Raw genomic sequence first — 19,281 nt, 5'->3', positions numbered from 1 at the left:
CATCTTCAATATCTCCCTTCCTGGGAGGTGTTATGCAACATTCACGAGTAGACTTAGTGGAAATGTAGTTTGGATTATGAAGTGCCAATTGTGAAATAATTCCTCGTCGGCACCGGCATACAGCGTGAAGAGATTATCCTCTGGAAGAACAATATGTTCCTAAAAATTGTAACATTGACATTAGATCACAATAGAACCGTGGCAGGAGCCTACGTGAGCATTTCATTTACTGTGCACTATAAACATTAGTTCTACCATTGAAGAAGTTCAACAATGTTAAAGTAAAAAACAGACACGGCTGGTGCCACGTCAGAGATTTCATCCATGCTGTTGATTGCGAGAGGTGAGCTCGAGGTGAAGGATTATGAATGTGGTAATCAATTGGTGCCTGACAAGGAACACTATTTACCGACACCACACGCAGATTAAGTACATTCAGTGAACATCATGCCCTTGAAACCAGTGAACGTTTCATTTTCATGTGTGTGGTTGAAGAAGTTGAAGCTATTTGTTACTCTAAAGAAGTAATAATCAGCAGCTACTTTCCATTTTCTATAGCTCTTGTTCTATAGGGTCCTCATAACATTAAATGTCAAAAATAATTAACACATAACCGGTGCTCTTCAAATTTGGCGGGGGAATTTTTTTCCGTTTTTGTTAAGCGATTAATCGTGATTAATAAAAATTCTAAAATGTGATTAATCTGATTAAGTAATTTAATCGTTTGACAGCTCTAATATATATATATATATATATGCGTGTATGTATGTATGTATATATATATATATATATGTGTGTGTGTGTATATATATATATATATATATCCATTTTCTTAACTGCTTTTCCTCACAAGGGTCACGGTGGGCGCTGGAGCCTATCCCAGCTGGCTTCGGGCAGTAGGCGGGGTACACCCTGAACTGGCTGCCAGCCAATCGCAGGGCACACAGAGACGAACAACAATCCACACTCACAATCATACCTATGGACAATTTGGAGTGTTCAATTAACCTACCATGCATTTCTTTGGAATGTGGGAGGAAACTGGAGTACCCGGAGAAAACCCACGCAAGCACGGGGAGAACATGCAAACTCCACTCAAGAAGGCCGAAGCATGGACTCGATCTCACGTCCTCTGCACTGTATATATATATATATATATAGAGAGAGAGAGATTCATATATATATATACACACACACACATATATATATTCATATATATATATATATTTATATATACACACATATATATACACATATATATATATATATATACATATATACACATACATCCACAGACAGACAGACAAAACATTAATACAAATACTAATATTGTTAAAATTACAATTGACAAACTAATTATTTTCCCTTCCTAAGACATGCCAATTAAAACTGAGCTATTATATTTGTAAAGACGTTTTTTTTAAAGACAAATTTCCATAACAGCTTTGTTAAAATGGTAAAAATGGTACTGCATTTACTCTCCAAAACGGTAGGTGGCAATCCATCTCTCAATCATGTTAAGTTGGCGTTACAGCTACAAGCGGAAGCACAATCACCATCAACACCACTACAGCAACATGACATGAGGACGAGGATTTGAAGTTTGGTATGTCTGAAAATTTATTTTTACTTCACCATGTGTCCGGGATAAATAACCGCGATCGTGATGTTATGTGAATAAAACATATTCGGTGTTAGTTTAGAGCATAGTGTTTGCTCCTAATTGCAACCAGTTCATTTGCTTTTCAAATTCATGCCGTTTCGTCAATAAAAGTTCTTTCCATCCGCGGAATAGTCTGAAAATGGTGGATGTTTTTAACTATTTTTAACCTTCAACCCTTTTTTCACTGCCGGCATTTTGAGACAACAGCACAATACAGACGAGTCTGAGTGGTGAGAAAAGGAGCCCCCTGCTGATGGCACCTGATTTAAAAATAAATAAATACAAATTTAGCTGAGATGCGAACACAGAAGCTCTCAACTGTGTAGCAGGCATCCTAACCTACATTGCAGTTTAGCATCACATGAACAACAGCAAAAATCCCCAATTATCTAGTCTGTACATATTCATAACACAAGAAATTAAATGTAAGTTACGAGTGGGGAATGTTTCAACTATACATGCGTAAATAAAGTAATTCTAATAAAGAGATGTGTTTGTAAGGTGTGTTTTGTGACACCCAATGGAGCCGGCCAGTGTGGAGAGACTTGGTGTGCTCTTTCAGAGTGACGATTACATCGTGGTGGACAAGCACTGGGACATCCGCATTGATAGCAAGATGTGGTATGAAAAGAACACGGTGCAGGCCCAGCTGCGTCACCACTTCCCTCAACTGGCAGACCCCAACACCTACTATGGATTCAGGTGAATTGTTACTAAGGTAAAAGCGGCCTCATTGTAACACAAAAGAGCTGCAAATGAATGGTTGCTTTCGCTGTCTCCATACCAGGTTCTGTCACCAGTTGGATTTCTCGACCAGCGGCGCCTTATGTGTGGCACTCAATAAGGCTGCAGCTGCCCAGGCATATCGCTGTTTCAAGGAGCGCACTGTCACCAAGGCCTATCTTGCTCTGGTTTGTACCTTGGTTATTATAGTTTTGGAGTTAGTTTTGAGTTTTGTTTTTCAAATTTAGTTTGTTTTAATTCGTTTTCAGGGTGGTTCTGTTAGTGTTTATTAGTTTTAGTTATTTAATAAATGCTTAGTTTTAGATTCGTTTTAGTTAGTTTCAGTATTAGTTTTAGTTTTGTTTTTTTAAGTGTATGACTTGTGCGCAATATTTTAAAAACACCATGGGAGCGACGTCATCTGAAGGTGCTTTTCTATTGGCTGCTGCTAGATGACGTCACTTCTGTGACAGACTTTCAAATGTCCTTATCCCAGTTAATATCAAAATAAATCTACTTGAAATCTCATTTAAAATCAACCCCATAGGCTCATGCATTAAATTAATTAACAAAGACAAAGGACATGTTTTCTATAATTATAGTTAGTTTTATAAACATAAAATGTAGTTTCAGTTAGTTTTTGTAACCATTTTCGTTTTTATTTTATTTCGTTAACTAAATTTTTTCTGAAATTTGGTTTTTTCATTAGTTTTAAAATAACCTTGGTTTGTACGCCGTTAAGCAGTTCTTAACATCACACTTGGGTGCGTGGATATCAGTACAGTATGTATGTTGTTGTTGTTTTTCCCAGGTCCGTGGATTGGTGGAAGAAGAGATACAGACTCTTCATTTGTCCATTGGCAAGAACACTTCAGAGGGAAAAACACATATGATGTGTATTGAGGGAACCGACGGTATGCTTGGACGATGCATAAATAGAAGATAATGGGAAAATAAGTTTATGTAGATGCTGCTGCTTGAATCCCATCCTTTACAGTATTAAAATACATCGAAATAGAGCAGAATAAGCCTTTATTAGTTCCACACTGAAGAAATTTTGCATTTTACCACAGCAACATGGACATTAGCAAAACATGATTAATAACCATTTAGTGCAATTGTAGATATTGCTGTGTAATGACTAATACAGTGAGATGTGATTAGTCCTACACTAATGGGTTTTTTTTCAACGGCACACATAAGTATATGACAGAAATAAATACAGTATAACGGTTGATATTGGTTGAAAAAAGTATACAAAGCATTTATTATCGGCATTGCAGGCAATGCAATTTTGACTCAGCTCAGCCGAAGGAACTATGTGACTAAAAATATAAAATGGAAGAATATGGTCAATCAATAAGAGAGAATCCAATTTTGCTGCTGACACCTCCCCACTAGATGTCACTACTTTCTGCACGTGTCTTACAGAAGATGAAAGATACTGTAGTACAGTACATATACTTGTTTTCTTCAAATATTCCATTGTCTCTCATCAGGTTGTGAAAATTCCAAACCATGTCAGACTGCGCTGACCGTGTTGGAGTATGGCTTGTATGATGGTGAACCTGTCACAAAGGTGCTACTGCAGCCTTTTACAGGTAAAACAAAAAGCTCTTTGTTAGCCTGGCGACACATAATGAACTTTGTGAAGCACCAGCGAATGGTGCTATGAATAATACATATGTGTGCACCAGGTCGAACCCACCAGTTAAGGGTCCACTGCAGCGCAATAGGCCACCCCATCGTCGGGGACTTCACCTACAGCTCAGGAGCCGACGACAGCCCCTTCCGCATGATGCTTCACGCCCACCTCCTCCACATCCCCCTGGACCCCGAACCCATGCTCGTGTGCGCTGGAGACCCCTTTCTGCCCTCGGTGGACGCAAAGTGGCTCCCGCAGCGCTCCTTACGCCCCTTGAAAGCCACCGTGGATGCCCTGCTGGAGCACAGGATGGACGAGCAGAGACAAGTGAAGGAGATGGAGAGAGACCGAGTGAGACAGGCGGAGGAGAAGAGGGCAAACAAAAGCAGGAAAGAGGAGAGTCAGGAGCAGACGAGGCAGTGTGAAGAGTGGCTCAGGGAATGGGCTGGAAACTCGTAGTTTTGTTTTTTCTTCTTATTATTATTATTAGGTATTAATTATGCTAAGCATGTATTATCCGCACCCAATACAAACTCCCTCAAGATACAACAAGACAAGGTTTTTAATAACCTTTTAGCATGATGATGATAAAAGAGAAGCTACTGCTTAGCTCACATCATACATAAGCCAAATACTGTATCTCTTTTTGTGCATATTGCATGTTCACCAAATATTTGTCATCCTTTAAAGGATAACTCTTAATCACCTTTTTTTTCTGATTAACTATATAAACTGGTGTCCACAAATGCTGTCTACATGTCCTGGTCATTATTTTTTTTACATTTTAGTACATGTTTGTTTAAAGCTTGATTTGGGGGCAAACAGCCAAATTGTGTTTATCCTAGTGTTCAACCTTAAGATGGCACCAAACACACGGTTTTTGCCCCCAAATCAAGCTTTAAACAAACGTACTCAAATGTAAAATAAATGACCAGGACATGTAGACAGCATTTGTAGACACCAGTTAATACAGTTCATCAGCACACAAAAAATTGAATAAGTGTTGAGTTATGCTTTTTAAATATAATTGTTTAGCTTGTTGAATATACAAATCTGACAATTTTAATTAAATATGTAATAAAAGTCAACTACACTGTAAATATGAATTTTATTGTGTAAAAGTCGATTATTTCTAATTGAGTGAGTTCTTCCATTCACTTGACACTACATTACCCATAATGCCGCTGTTGTAGACAAGGCATTGCAAGCCGCTGGAAGCAGTAGATCGGTAAGGTGCAGTAAACGCTGGCTTTATGTTAATTTTGGGGGTAAAATCAGACCTGTTGTTTTTTCCCTTTTAGTGTGGCAAAATTTGCTGCTAATTCTGTCAACATGAGTTATGAGGTTTTGTCTTACGAGAGTTTGGTGCATGCTGTGTCCGGAGCAATGGTAAGTTAGCTTGAACACGTCCTGTTCTGTATTCTTGTACCGTTGTAGAATATAGCTCGTTTTGATACACCATACGCACAATACTGACTTTTATGTAGTCTACGGAGAGTTAGAAACATTGCAAAAAGTTGTTGAATGGATATCTTTATTCAAATTCGGGTTCAGTTTTAATACTAGTAGGTTACGGACCGGCATTTTTGCTTATTCATACAATTTATACATTTAAAGAATGCCGTTTATGTAGACTATGGATTTTTAAATGTATTAGAACCTTCCCATTAGGAGTGCCGTGATGCTTTCCATTCCACTAATAACTTCTTTTAGGGGAGTGTGACAGCCATGACAGTATTCTTCCCTCTGGATACTGCCAGACTAAGGCTTCAAGGTAAGAAAATATTTATCGCATTAATGTCTCGTGTATATATTGAATGTTGTTTAGTGTTTATATATTGATTTGTATTTTCTGTGTTTGTGTTGAAGTCGACGAGAAGAGGAGGGCTACGTCAACTCCAGCCATTCTAGCAGAAATAATCAAGGAGGAAGGATTGTGAGTGACTTTATGGAAGTATAACCATCCATGCATCATTTTTCCATTGCTTTTGTCCTCATTAAGGTATCTCTTATTAAGATAGTTATGAACCTACTTGTCCTGGCTTTTGCCATATGAGATTCACAAGCTGTAAATACCCTGTGACAACTGTGTTTGTTTTGTGCCATTCTGCAGACTAGCTCCATACAGAGGTTGGTTCCCAGTCATCTGCAGCCTCTGCTGCTCCAATTTTGTCTACTTCTACTGCTTCCACAGCCTGAAAGCGAGCTGGCTGAAGGGACATCAGTCAGCACCTCGCACCGACTTGCTGGTCGGGATAGCCGCAGGTAACAGGCTTTGTTTTGCACTCAGAACATTTTGTTTTTGCATTCAATCTTTAAGACACTTGTATTACACATCTCAATACATATCACGCAAATTGTGGCCACTGTCATGCCTCAATTTCACATTTGAAAATGTAAATGCCACTCTACAAATTCTTACCCTCGGAAAAAAGGTGGTGGCACAAGATGAATGTGCCTGATTCCCTTCACTTCATTGGTGAAAATTGTGAACAAATTACAAAAATTATGCTTTATGCCACGTGGAGCATTCCATAGTAACAGCTGCTGAATATTTCACTTTTAACTTGATAAGAATTGGGAGCTGGGGAAAAAAAGCCATGATAATATTCTAATAAGTGATTAAAAAAAATAAAAAAATCTTTGTCTCTTTCAGGTGTTGTAAATGTACTTGTGACCACTCCACTGTGGGTTGTCAACACGCGGCTGAAACTTCAGGGCTCCAAGTTTTACAACACAGATATTCAACCCACTAACTACCGTGGTATTTGGGGTAATCTAAATCTGATGATATTGTTATTTATTCTTGATTCTCCATTTTGAGTTGATTTTCACTGACATTTTTCCAGATGCATTCGTGCAGATCATCCGTGACGAGGGTGTTGGGGCACTGTGGAACGGCACCTTTCCATCGCTACTGCTGGTGCTCAACCCTGCCATCCAGTTCATGATTTACGAAGGTCTCAAGAGGCAACTGAGGAAAGGAGTTCCCAGGGAGGTGAGGAGCACACGGCGTCCTGTCTCACCATGTTTGCAAAAGGTCGTCACCTGCAATACATTACTGCTTATCATTTTGATTGTCTCCATTCCAAAAGCATTGCCATGAAATAAGTGAAGGGACACCAAATGACCCTTGCTGTTCCCGCTCACGTGATTCTTTTGAGGATTAAGCAGACGTCAAGGGGAATGTTGGGAAGTGTGTCTGATCAAACGGGGTGTGAAAATCCCTTTTCATCTGCCGGCTCAGTCACAGTTTATATGATCAAAGCACAATACTACTAAGTATAGTATAGTTAGCTCCAATGCGCATCTGTATAATCAAATCCACTGATGACTTAAGTCATGCAAGTAAGTACAGTATACAGTGGATATAAAAAGTCTTCACACCCCTGTTCATATGCCAGGTTTATGTAATGGGGAAAAAAATAAGACTAAGATAAATAATTTTACAACTTTTTCCTCCACTAATGTGACTTATAACCTGTATAATTCAGAAATAAATTTGTGAGGGAAATAAAAATAAACAACTGAGATGATGTCATTGCACAAGTGCGCCCTCCGTCTTGTAACAAGGGAAGCAGCTGTTTTCAGAATTAATTTGCATATACAGTATGTTGACTACAATATTTTTTTCTCTTTCTCCTCAGCTTGCATCTTTTGAGGTTTTCATGATTGGTGCAGTGGCCAAAGCTGTTGCCACCACTGCGACTTACCCACTGCAGACCATACAGTCAATTCTCAGAGTAAGTGATGCGCATGTCTTACTGCAGGGGTGGCCAAGTTCGGTCCTCGAGAGCCACTATCCAGCGTGTTTTCCATGTCTCCCTCCTTCAGCGCAGCTGAATCTAATGATCAGCTCATCAGCAAGCTTTGCAGAAGCCTGATAACGATCCTGATCGTGAATCAGGTGTGTTAGTGGAGAGAAACATGGAAAACAGGCCGGATAGGGGCTCTCGAGGACCGAACTTGGCCACCCCCTGTCTTACTGCTTTTTCCACACGTGAATAAATGTCTTGACGTTTCTCAACTAGCTAAAACTGAGTGCCATTCATATCATATCAAGTTCATTTTGAACTTTGAATTTGAATGAAGTTTGCAACTGTAGATATAGGGTCGGAAGCTATCAAATCAAGCGTGATCTTGACCTCATCTAGTTTCTGCATTTTGCTGTAAAATTTACACAGAAAAACAATCACATTTAAAGCGTTGAAATAATTAATCACTAGGAAAGCTCATCACATTGGGTTCAAATTTATTGTGGTTGCAAGTGTCTTAATTACATTTTGTCTCCTTGCACCCAGAAGAAAGTCTGTTGAAAGCTCATTTCAAATGCAGTATTGAGATCCCAGATTATAGCGAAGAACGAATTTTTGCAGCTGACACATCTCTGTTTATTTTTATTTTTATTTCCGCAGTTCGGTCAGTTCAACAAGTCCACAAGCAAGTCAACACTGCTGTCTAGTCTAATGACAGTCAAATGTCTGCTTCTCAACAGAGTGAGGTGGGTACACATCTGACTTCATTTGAAAATGACTCCTAATATAACAACATATACTTTTTAAAATAACACAATAACTTGATTAGATCCATGCTACATTGGTCTTGTATAATCATGCATGAATCTGCAGTTTGTTGTGTGCGGACTAGTAGTTTTACAGTAGACATTTATTAATTAATCAATGTCCCCTTCCATAGAAAGTTTGGTCTGTTGGGTCTGTTTAAAGGCCTGGAGGCCAAGTTATTGCAGACGGTGCTGACCGCGGCCCTCATGTTCCTTCTCTATGAGAAGATATCCAGCTGCACCTTCAGAGTCATGGGATTGAGCAGCCACCACAAACGCGCTCGATAGCAAGATGCTTCCAAGCCTTGGACGTTGGCCCACTCACAGATACGATACACTATTGTAAACACCCTGTCATAGAGCACGGGGATCGGGAGTTATGCTGATCACAAATCCCTCATTAATTTGCAAATCAGATCAATAAAGGTACCCTCTCAATGAATCTGAATTACTCATTTTCTATGAACATAGATAGAGGACAATCTATCCTCGGTCTTCGAGTACCCTATCCAGTTTGTTTTCCATGTCTCCCCAGCCAACACAGCTGAAGATCGTTATCAGAGCTTGCTGATCATTTGAAACACCCATGTTGCTTGTGGGAGACATGGAAAAAAGGCTGGATAGGGGTACTCGAGGACCAGGTTTGAGAACCGCTGTTCTAGCACATTTCCTGAAATAGAAAACACCACACCTCAAATAAGCACCTACTGTATACTTTTGTCCTTTCAGGGAAAAACAGTAACGGCCTTTATTATACCATATCATATCATACCTTCATGTGTGGTAGAAGTCTTTACCAAAACCGGTACTGCTTGTACAGCAGATGTGGCTTTTGTAAAGAAGAAGTTAGAGAAGTGCTGTGTAATCATAGTATTACATTAAAAAGCTGCTAAAAATGGCAACACTAATAAACTAATTAGGGATTTTAAGGGGGGGTTCTGAAGTCCACTGACAAGATTAAAGCACCTTCCTGGAAGGGAGAAAAAGTTAGTGAGTTGTTGGACAGAACCTTTAGTGTGGATTTAATAAATGCATCCATCCACCAATGCAATGTAATGCTAATGCTTCCTTTATTACGCCAACAACAAACGGCATATTGTATTGTTTTTGCCTGTGACTAGCATACAATCCAGGCAAATTGTTATAGTTGTCAATCGACATTTTATCACATTTTGAAATCAAACTAATCCTCACAAATGAAAATACAATTCCAATGTTTTTCAATTAGTGGAGCTAAGGAGCTTCCTTTCACCGTCATTTGCCAGTCAGTCACTGGGAACATACTGTTTTGACATACGACCAGTCACACTCACATTCAAATCTATGGACAATTTTAATGTTCAATGAAACTACATATATGTTTTCAAAATCTATAATGCCTGGAGAAAATTCTGAACCGAAACTGAGTGGGACATGCCGACTTCTCGTCTACTGTGCTGCTCCCCAAACTATTATATATTTTTATTTGAATCATTTCACAATGTTTATTATTGTGTTTGTAGTAGGGATTCATGATAATATCGGTGGCAAATAATCATTGACAATTATCGACCAATTTTACGTCATACAGATAAACCAGATAATAAAGAAATCCGCCGATAATAATAGACATGCCACGTTGGTCTATCTGTTGTGGTTGTGGCTCAAGTTGTGCCCAACTCCTCCACCCCTCATATAGTAGTGTCACATATTTGTGACGTCATAATGCGCGCAACCTCGTGTTCACAGAAGATGCATCATGGCGACATGGCAGTCGCCAGTGTGGGCTTTCTTTACGTTTCGTTATGCAAAATAACTGCTTAACATAAGTTTATACTGTATTGTGGACACCTGTATTTTCTTTAACAATGGGCTTTTCACTTCTTGTACATAAAGCAATATTGAAGTGACCTTGACTGATAAGCCTGCTCGGAACAGACTGCTTGCTTTCCTGTCTAGCTCACCCTTCTTTTCTCCTCCCAAAACCTAACCAGGCTGCATAAAAATCTTCCCATGATAATTTATTGCACACACTCTCTCTTCTTCGTTTAGACTGCTCTGTAAGACTTGTGATGATTTGAAGCTTCAAAGAAAACCAAAAGACAAATTGTCCCCAAATGTTACCCTTGCAATTTGTTGTTGCATTTTTAAAACGTGCCTGTTGTTTTGGCAAACTCAAAATGAGTTACTGGTTGTCTTTGAAGCAGAGATATCAATAAAATTCTGCTTCATAGTGCATTAGCAGCATTACACAATATTTCAATGTATTTGTACATGTTGGACTTATAGTAGGATTCAAAAGTATATTTGTATTCAAGTTAATTTAGCAAACAATTATCGGCTTACTTATCGGTTATCGACATCGGCACTTTTATAGGTGTCATGAAAACATGTCTGTTGGCCTTTTTAATAATGTCAACCATTTTGTTTTCTCTGTAATTTGAAATTCAATTAATGAACTTCATAGCCGTTACGTCATATTTGTTTGACCATTTGTATAAAAGCGCATTACCCAAACCCGGATGAAGGCGCATTCAGCATGTTGTCTCCCACGTGGAATCGCGTGCGCAGATTTACATATGATATGATAGCGCAAAGCACCACTACTGTGGGCGGGTAACAGTTCATCCACATGACATACAGGTCATAAGTAAAGCGTTGCGTGGCACGTCATTAGACTTTTCACAATTACGTAAGCACTACAGCGGCAGCGACTAGAACCATTGGGCATCTCCCCCCTATTTGTTACTCGAACATCATGGATTCAACAAACCCCAAGGAGACGGAAAAGCACTGTGTTCTGTGCTGCCAAGATATCGACATCTTCGCCTTCGGAAAATGCGACCACCCGGTGTGTTTTCGCTGCTCCACCAAAATGAGGGTGCTTTGCGAGCAGAAGTATTGCGCCGTCTGCCGGGAGGAGCTCGACAAGGTACGGATTTCGACATTATTGTGGTTCGAGGACGCCGCCCTGGCCGTGCTAGCTAGGCCGCGAACATTCTTTGAGTGAATATTAAAAACCTCCGTTAAAAAATTATGTGGGAACAAATCTTATTGGGATCGTAATCACCACGGCGGAAAAAACAGTACACAATTTACATAGACAACAGTCACAAGTCATTCATGTTAGCCTGCTAGCTAGCTAGCTTTGTGGTGTGGCCAAACCAGCTTCTTGTCTAATATCGCGACTGCCAATGACAACCAAATCTCTGCTTGTGTATCTTTATTGTATGCAGAAGTGTTGCTCACTTTCAAAGTAAACATGCCTGGCGTTTATGTGTGTTAATGGATAGCCGGCTACCATATCTGTGTACCTGTCACTCCCTTCCTCTCTGTCTCCAAAGCTACAGTACATGGACTTTAAGCCCCGACTGGACAATCACAAATTACAATGTCATACCAGAATGTCCATCACCTCAATTTGTTACATGACAATTAAAATGTCACATTTAAGAGTGAATGTTAATGTACTTACCTCAATGTTGTTATTCTCAGGTGGTGTTTGTGAAGTCTGCGGAGACCTTTTCTTCTCTGCCACATCAGCAGTTCCCCTGTGACAAGAAGCATGACATCTATTTTGCTGATGAGAAGATCCATGCTCAGTACAGGTCAGCTATGTTACTTTAGATCAGACTGATAATGATATTTGTCTATGTGGCTTTCTTCATTTTAAGCGAAACTCGTACAAGACTTCCCCCCACCCCATTAGACATCAGTGTAAGTGGTGGTTTACTCTTATCTGCGTGTTTTCTCAGGCACCTGCTGTTGCCACAGTGTCCTTGCTGTGCTGAAGCTAAGGTCTTCTCCAAGTTTGTGGAGCTGGAGCACCACATGAGGAAGCAGCATGAGCTTTTCTGTTGCAAGCTCTGCACAAAGCATCTGAAGGTATCGTGACCCTTGCTATCCGAGTACCAGTGGATGCGGTTTTAAAACACCACAAACAAATATAAACAGTGTTCTGAAAATTTCAGTAGTTAGGTGAGATGTATGAAACAGTCTGGGAGAAAATGTCTTTTGGGTTTCTTTATATTTGAAGCTTCAAATATACACAAGTCTAACAGAGCAGTCTACAAGATAGTGGTCTGTGGGAGAGTGCGCATTCAAATGATCATAGGCAGTCTGGTTAGGTTTTTGGGAGGAGAAGGGGCGGCAGGAAAGCAAGCAGTCTGTTCCGAGCAGGCTAAGTCAAGGTCACTTTGATATTGCTTCATGTACAAGAAATGAAAAGCCCATTGTTAAAGAAAATACAGGTGTATTTTAATAATAATTATTTTCCATAACAACAGAAATAAACAATTGAAAACGTCAGGTTGTGTTGTATTGTACAATTTGATTATTGTGCAATAGCAAGACTTAATTGGCAGACAGTATTAAACTTAAGTGCATTTGGTCATTGTTTTGTTTAGAACATGTTTGTGCTTTTATAATGGAGCTTCAGATTTCAACTTTTGCTAAAGAGTTCCCACTGTGTAGAGCAACTACACTCTGCCTTAGCAGTTTTACTTTTTAGTACATATAGTCAATATACTGTTTGGCACTAAAATAGCATGTTCCCTAACATTAATCATTTGCTAATCTGTGTTAGTTTTAACATAATTTTGATGAGTATAATAGTTCTGTAATTGAGGGCATTAGCTGCATTACACAGTATAACATGTTGTGGTACGCATTTGTTGTATGTTGAGGAGTGTTGTCTTTAAGTTGGTAATTGCCGTAATTTTTGTTACTCTGGCTGTGGTGTGTCACATTTAAGTGAGCAGATTCTTGAAGTGTAAATCTCTTTGTTTTATGCTACAGTTTTACAGTAAACTTCAACTGGGAGTGACAAATGAACAGCTTTGCCTATTATTCAAAAAATGGTTTATTATCGGTCAAACAGCACACGTCAAATTGTAAAAATACTGCTACTAATAAGATGTAGGATCAGATTGTTTTTGACAGTGAGGTGAGGTATTACATTTGCAATTCTTTTTCCAGACTTTGATGTAAAAACCATATCTCCCAGTGCTATGAATCAATCCTGAACTACCCCACCCACCACCCACAGATTTTTTCCCATGAGAGGAAGTGGTACAACCGCAAAGAACTCGCACGCCATCGAGCACACGGAGACCCAGATGACACCAGCCACAGAGGACACCCGCTGTGCAAATTCTGCGACGACCGCTACCTCGACAACGACGAGCTGCTCAAACACTTGCGAAAGGACCACTACTTCTGCCACTTTTGTGATGCTGACGGCTCCCAGGAATATTATAGGTGTGACGGCAGCACATGAGCATGAAGTGTGCACATTTGCAATCACTCGTTTTTGTGACTAAAATGCTGTGTCGACAGTGATTACCAGTACTTGAGCGAGCACTTCCGAGAAAGTCACTATCTGTGTGAGGAGGGCCTCTGCGCCACCGAGCAGTTCACCCATGCCTTCCGCACCGAGATCGACTACAAGGCGCACAAGGCTTCGGCGCACAGCAAGAGCCGCGCCGAGGCCCGCCAAAACCGCCACATCGACCTGCAGTTCAACTTGGCTCCAAGGCAACAGAGGAGAAATGAAGGTTTGACTCCTTCGCATTGCTGCGATGCAATGGATCTGTCGCTAGTGTGAGAAGTCAAAGAGGAGTGTGCGTTTCTATCAGGCATGGTGACCGGGGAGGATTACGAGGACGCTCGTCACCGAGGAGGAAAGGGAAGACCTCAGGCGGGACAGAAGAGCTGGCGATACTCTCGGTGAGTTTTAACCGGACACAATCAAGTGGCCATCTGGAAGTGTTTTTGCCTCATCCGAATATGTCCGTTTGTTGCCGCTAAGCCGAATCGCAGCCATTCATCGGGTTGTTTTTGTCGCATGCTCGTCTGTGCAGTGAAGAGGAGGACAGAGAGGTGGCGGCTGCTATGCGGGCGTCAATGGCAATGCATCGACAAGAGGATCGAATGGCCGCGCTGGAGAGGAGCGCTCCCAAATACTATAGAGAAGAGAGGACCGAGAGAACTGAATCAGAAGAGCCCAATCCCAGGATTGGACCAATCAAACCAACAAGCAAACCTCCAGGTGAACAATATCATTTGTGTTGAATTCACTCTGAAGTTAAGATAATATAGCTTTATGTATTTTTTTTATTGCAAATGGTGTGCAAATCAGTACTGATCATCATCACCAGCAGCAGCCGTCATGCTTTTGTTGTCCCTTTTTGCAGTCAAGACAATGAGGAGTTTGAATCCATTGGAGGAGGAAGATGACTTTCCAGCATTGGGAGCCGCTGCACCGCCTGTCATGTAATCAATCACAACACGGCACAAACTCAACCCCACAAATTGAAATGGATTCAAATGTTTTTTGTGTTGTGTGTCTGTACAGTGTGAAATCTTCGTCACCGGTGGTTCCTTCAGCTCCCAGAACTCTGAAGGAAGATGATTTCCCCAGCCTGTCAGTAGTTAATGTCACGGCCCCCCTGACGCCATCTTATCCCGCCCAACCAAAGAAGTCGTCGTCTTTTCAAGAGGAGGATTTCCCCGCTCTGGTGTCCAAAATCCGGCCCCTCAAATCTTCTACAGGCAAGAACTCTGCATGGTCCACTCACACTGCTCCGGCTCAGCCCCCGCCTTCTTCCAGGCCTCCCACTTCAATCTCATCAGCAATCCCTGGCCCCCAACTCCTGACCTCCTCAAGCTCCTCGTTGTCAAGGAGGAAAAAGAAAGTTGGGGACAACATAAAAGTCGCCCCCATACGCTCGCCTCCTTCCTCCGACGACGAGCGTGGCGCAATGACGCAGCAGCAGTTCCGCGCGGTGCCCACCATGCTCGACATATCGTCCCTGCTTACAGTTAAAGGAAGAGACGGTAAACCTTTCATCGCGGCCGCCAGCGCTGACCTCCCGACCACTAAAGCCAGCAAAAAGAAAAAACAAAAGAGCACGGCCTCACCTTCAAACTCTTCGGAATCAGGGACGCCGGCACCTGCAAAGACGCTTTTGGTGGAAACAACGGCTCAAAAGGAGAATGTTCCTGAAAAGACCAGGAGCAACGTGGGGGCAACGGCACCGAGCCGATTGGTTAATGGCTTCAACGAGAAGCCAGTCATTAGCAAGGAGACAGTCACGGCACCGCCACAACCCAACACAGATGCTCTTGTAGACCAAGAGGAAGACTTCCCCGCCCTCAAGACTAAGAAGCCACCTCCAGGTATACGTCATATTTGTAGGCCTGCTTTCTAACTGAAAAATTGTATTCGGGTTTGTTGCCGATGGTAAGACTGAGCGTTGTGTCGCGCAGGCTTCAAGAGCTCCTTCCCAACAAAGTCATCGACCCCGCCTCCATCCTCCTCGATTCCCCCACCTCCACCCGGCCTTGGTCTCTTGGCTACGAAGCCCCCTCCAGGCTTCACAGGGATACCCCTCAACAGTAATGTGGTGGAGACCCCGCCTTTGCCAGTTAACCTGTAAGCCCGCCCTGCACTTTTTAGGCATCATCACATCTTTATTTCTACGAGCCTTACAGTACATTGTTTTATATCTCCGACAGCCTCCCTAAAACATCAAACGGCGATTACCTGGTTCCAGACGACTTCCATCAAAGGAATCTAGAGCTGATCCAGTCCATTAGGAAGTACCTCCATGATGATGAGTCCAAGTTCAATCAGTTCAAGAACTACTCGGCACAATTCAGACAGGTACTAAAAATGAATGATTTTGTACACTTCACAATGTAAATATAGGTTGCATATCATTAAAATGTAGTATACTCTCCTCTTTGCCGAAAAAAATATGCAATTGAACAAATTATGACATAGGAGGTTTCTGCCCAACAAGGACAATATATTAGTTAGCCACATTTTAATCATGCAACCCATGTGCATGTTCAATTTAAGTGAATTTGAAGGAATATGCCGTAAACGACCACCTTATTGCATAGCAGGGAAATGATGCATAAATGTTCCGACATGCTAAGTGCAATATGCTCAACATTAGTAAATATAGAAGAATGAAATAAACATTTTTGGGTGGGGAAACTCCTTCCGCTACATTTCTTCATACTTGCTTCTTCTTTCTCATCAAACTTAAGGGTGAGTACACATTTAATTATTGTTGTATTACTAATAATTAAACCTACTTTTACACTTATGACTGTTTAATGATTAGAGACATTTAACTTTTGAACATTCTAAAGTTAAGGGCTTTTTTTTGGTCATTTTACTCCGAATTAGGCCTGAGCGATATGGCCTTAACATTCTCTCCCAGCCATTTTCACTGAAGCAACCCCCTTCGCTACCGGCTGTTTTACTGGACTTTGACCGATTTTGCAAGGCCCACAGAATATTGTCTTCTGTTGCTATAACAACATGGAACGTACCAAAAGAAAGATTAGAGTCTCTTCTTTCATCAGGGAAAAAAAGTAGATTTGAATCGGTTTCCGTTTTGCAGTAATTATCATTAGAATATAGCTAAGTTTCATCATTATTCACAAATCTGTTTAAAACACTGTGGAAAAGAGCTTTGTTGCAACATGGCCCTGGTTTATCTCTTATACTCTGCTGCCACCTACTGGCCGTTTTTTGTATTAACTACCATTACTTTAAGCGACCTCTTCTGGTCAGAGGCTGCATCAAAGCCTTCTGTATGCTCTAGCATTAAAAAAAACTTATAAATACGTTTTTGGGACCATGGTAATATTTAAAATGGAAAGGTTTTTTTATAATTTTTTTGGGAGCAAACAGTTGTACAGGTGAAACAAGACAACCTAATGTCAAAATTCTGATGCAGCAGTTTTCTCGAAGGGATTGCGATGGTCTCCGCCGTTATTGAAATGATTGCATCCGTTTGACTTTGCCTTATCTCCTGACGCTCTCCTTCTGTTTCCAGGGTGTCCTATCAGCAGCCCAGTATCACCGCAGCTGCAAGGACTTGCTAGGCGACGACTTCAACCGCATCTTCAACGAGCTGCTGGTGCTTCTGCCGGACACCGTCAAGCAGCAGGAGCTCCTGACGGCGCACGGGGACTGCAAGGCTCGGGAGAAACAGCCTGGAACGGGAGTAGGAGGCGGCAAGAAAAGCAAGAACAAGAAAAATGCCTGGCAGCTGCCGAGCACGCTGGCTAATGCTAACGCTGCCGAACTGGACTGCCAGGTTTGCCCCACGTGCAGACAGGTGCTCGCCCCTAAGGATTTCAACTCCCATAAGACGCTGCACATGAGGGACAACGACGAGTTCCCTTCCTTGCAGTCCATTAGCCGAATCATCAGCTAGCCCCGCGGCGCCATTAAGTTCTCCGTTGATGACTCTTGTCGGCAGCTGCCAGCATGGAAGACGGCAGCGGTGGCTCACGGCTCAAAAGGGGGACAACGTGCTTCCTGACGGACATTACATTCAAATGTGTGCCAGGGTAAACTGCCGTCTCAAGTTGCGTTCCAACTGGGGGGTTGCCAGTGTGCAACCGCTGCTGTTGGTTCATTGCAATAAGAGGGAAGATGCAACCTGATGAGCTACTTGAAGAATCCCTTGCTCCTGAAAAGCTCCTCCCCTCACCTCTTGAGGAATTACACTTTTCCCCCTTTTTATGAACTTGACAGCTGATGATAATTCAGTATCACATCAGGATGCCTGGTGCGAAAATGAAATCGGTTCTGAATTAATTGATTCATCTCATTGTGTTAATGTAGCTGTTGAGCTCCATTGAGTTGTGACTGTATGCAAAATTAATGTAATACAAATAATTATTTTGATTCTGTTTAGATATTTAGAGGGCGTTAGCCATTTTGGGGAGAGAAAAAAAAAATATTTTTGTTTAATCAATTGACAGTAGTACATGATAAATCAGCCGTCTGATTGGACGCACAAGAATTCAAAACACAAGGTGTGACGTTTCATCATTTGTCACACATTTGTGTGACTTCGGGGTGACCTGTTGATCCAGAAAAGCACCTTATTTGTAATTAAGTGTGCAGTTTGAGGTTTTATTTCTTTTGTTAGACCATGTGGGTGTTAACGTAAGTCGCACCTTTACGTCTCTGATTGTTTAATTTTCCTCAAACACATCATGGGGCCAATGACTGCGATGGTTCGCCCCACTGATAATATTTATCATGTGCTACTGTCAAGTTATGATGTTGTTTTTTTTTTTATTGCAAACTCTTCTAACGTGAGCGATGATTAATTAAACCAAAGGGCCAGTTTGGACCAGATTTCTAATATTTAAATAGAAACAAAATCACATTTTTGTTTCCTTATTTTCTGTTTAAGTTATGTACTTTAAGTTTCGAAAAAAGTAGGTTAAATAACTGTAGCGTATTTTTATTTTGGCCTCCTTGTTTTAAACATGTAAAAATGTTGTAGTTCAACACTTAAGTGGCACTTGGGACTGTGACACAAATTAACTCCCCTCTGAGCAGTTTGTGCTGGTGGGCTTGTTTGTGTTCATCTTCATGACAAACGACAAGTAGTCATCATACAGCTGCAGCTGTTTCTATTTTCGGTTTGGCTCCAATAAAGCCCTTTCTTTCAGATGTATGTTCCTGTGTGTTTATTCATTCCAGTGGCAAGCTAAATTCTAACATTTGTTCCTTGAAATGTTATTAATTTATTCCCAACAGACAGTACGTGAATATATTTTAACGTTTTGTTCTCTGGATACACGTCTTGTATTGGGTATCACTAATACTGCATTAAGGTTGTGGCTGGTCAATTATTACCATTTATGCACCAACTGAATTCGACTCAC

At 41.2% G+C, this 19,281-nt stretch overlaps 3 protein-coding genes across 5 annotated transcripts; all 3 read left to right on the top strand.

Annotated features, from left to right (window-relative positions):
- The first annotated feature begins 1,521 nt into the window (after positions 1 to 1,521).
- rpusd1 (RNA pseudouridine synthase domain containing 1) lies at positions 1,522 to 5,137 on the top strand. 3 transcript variants are annotated; one of them, XM_086080828.1, is made up of 6 exons: positions 1,522 to 1,606; positions 2,226 to 2,365; positions 2,451 to 2,574; positions 3,198 to 3,300; positions 3,886 to 3,987; positions 4,084 to 5,137. In XM_086080828.1, exons 2-6 carry the CDS (start codon positions 2,280 to 2,282, stop codon positions 4,488 to 4,490), a joined length of 822 nt encoding a protein of 273 aa, XP_085936954.1. In that variant the 5' UTR covers positions 1,522 to 1,606; positions 2,226 to 2,279; the 3' UTR covers positions 4,491 to 5,137. The 3 variants fall into 3 exon arrangements, with proteins under 3 accessions (XP_085936954.1, XP_085936937.1, XP_085936944.1); XM_086080811.1 differs by having other exon boundaries at positions 2,165 to 2,365; XM_086080818.1 differs by lacking the exon at positions 1,522 to 1,606 and having other exon boundaries at positions 2,245 to 2,381.
- Positions 5,138 to 5,213: 76 nt separating this feature from the next.
- Positions 5,214 to 9,034, top strand: slc25a17 (solute carrier family 25 member 17). The gene is made up of 10 exons (XM_086080021.1): positions 5,214 to 5,259; positions 5,333 to 5,420; positions 5,745 to 5,805; positions 5,901 to 5,967; positions 6,145 to 6,296; positions 6,688 to 6,804; positions 6,881 to 7,029; positions 7,679 to 7,774; positions 8,447 to 8,532; positions 8,727 to 9,034. Exons 2-10 carry the CDS (start codon positions 5,364 to 5,366, stop codon positions 8,878 to 8,880), a joined length of 939 nt encoding a protein of 312 aa, XP_085936147.1. The 5' UTR covers positions 5,214 to 5,259; positions 5,333 to 5,363; the 3' UTR covers positions 8,881 to 9,034.
- Positions 9,035 to 11,137: 2,103 nt separating this feature from the next.
- On the top strand, positions 11,138 to 19,070 carry znf598 (zinc finger protein 598). Its single transcript, XM_086057792.1, has 12 exons — positions 11,138 to 11,503; positions 12,067 to 12,179; positions 12,327 to 12,456; positions 13,619 to 13,830; positions 13,909 to 14,126; positions 14,208 to 14,298; positions 14,433 to 14,620; positions 14,766 to 14,844; positions 14,927 to 15,750; positions 15,841 to 16,006; positions 16,090 to 16,237; positions 17,427 to 19,070. Exons 1-12 carry the CDS (start codon positions 11,330 to 11,332, stop codon positions 17,808 to 17,810), a joined length of 2,727 nt encoding a protein of 908 aa, XP_085913918.1. The 5' UTR covers positions 11,138 to 11,329; the 3' UTR covers positions 17,811 to 19,070.
- Positions 19,071 to 19,281: the final 211 nt, after the last annotated feature.

Source organism: Leptonotus elevatus, chromosome 1, assembly GCF_054856555.1.
Source record: "Leptonotus elevatus isolate MCC_2025b chromosome 1, RoL_Lele_1.0, whole genome shotgun sequence".
NCBI classification, from domain to species: Eukaryota; Metazoa; Chordata; class Actinopteri; order Syngnathiformes; family Syngnathidae; genus Leptonotus; species Leptonotus elevatus.
This window is presented reverse-complemented; position numbering and strand designations above follow the sequence as displayed.

Excerpts from the sequence above, each read along its gene's own strand:
- rpusd1 (XM_086080811.1), top strand. The coding sequence starts at position 2,184 with ATGGAGCCGGCCAGTGTGGAGAGACTTGGTGTGCTCTTTCAGAGTGAC. Across the intron at positions 2,366-2,450 it reads AACACCTACTATGGATTCAG|GTTCTGTCACCAGTTGGATT; the intron begins GTGAATTGTTAC and ends TCTCCATACCAG. Across the intron at positions 3,301-3,885 it reads GTGTATTGAGGGAACCGACG|GTTGTGAAAATTCCAAACCA; the intron begins GTATGCTTGGAC and ends GTCTCTCATCAG.
- slc25a17 (XM_086080021.1), top strand. The coding sequence starts at position 5,364 with ATGAGTTATGAGGTTTTGTCTTACGAGAGTTTGGTGCATGCTGTGTCC. Across the intron at positions 6,805-6,880 it reads TAACTACCGTGGTATTTGGG|ATGCATTCGTGCAGATCATC; the intron begins GTAATCTAAATC and ends ACATTTTTCCAG. Across the intron at positions 7,775-8,446 it reads CCATACAGTCAATTCTCAGA|TTCGGTCAGTTCAACAAGTC; the intron begins GTAAGTGATGCG and ends TTATTTCCGCAG.
- znf598 (XM_086057792.1), top strand. The coding sequence starts at position 11,330 with ATGGATTCAACAAACCCCAAGGAGACGGAAAAGCACTGTGTTCTGTGC. Across the intron at positions 12,457-13,618 it reads TCTGCACAAAGCATCTGAAG|ATTTTTTCCCATGAGAGGAA; the intron begins GTATCGTGACCC and ends CACCACCCACAG. Across the intron at positions 15,751-15,840 it reads GACTAAGAAGCCACCTCCAG|GCTTCAAGAGCTCCTTCCCA; the intron begins GTATACGTCATA and ends TGTGTCGCGCAG.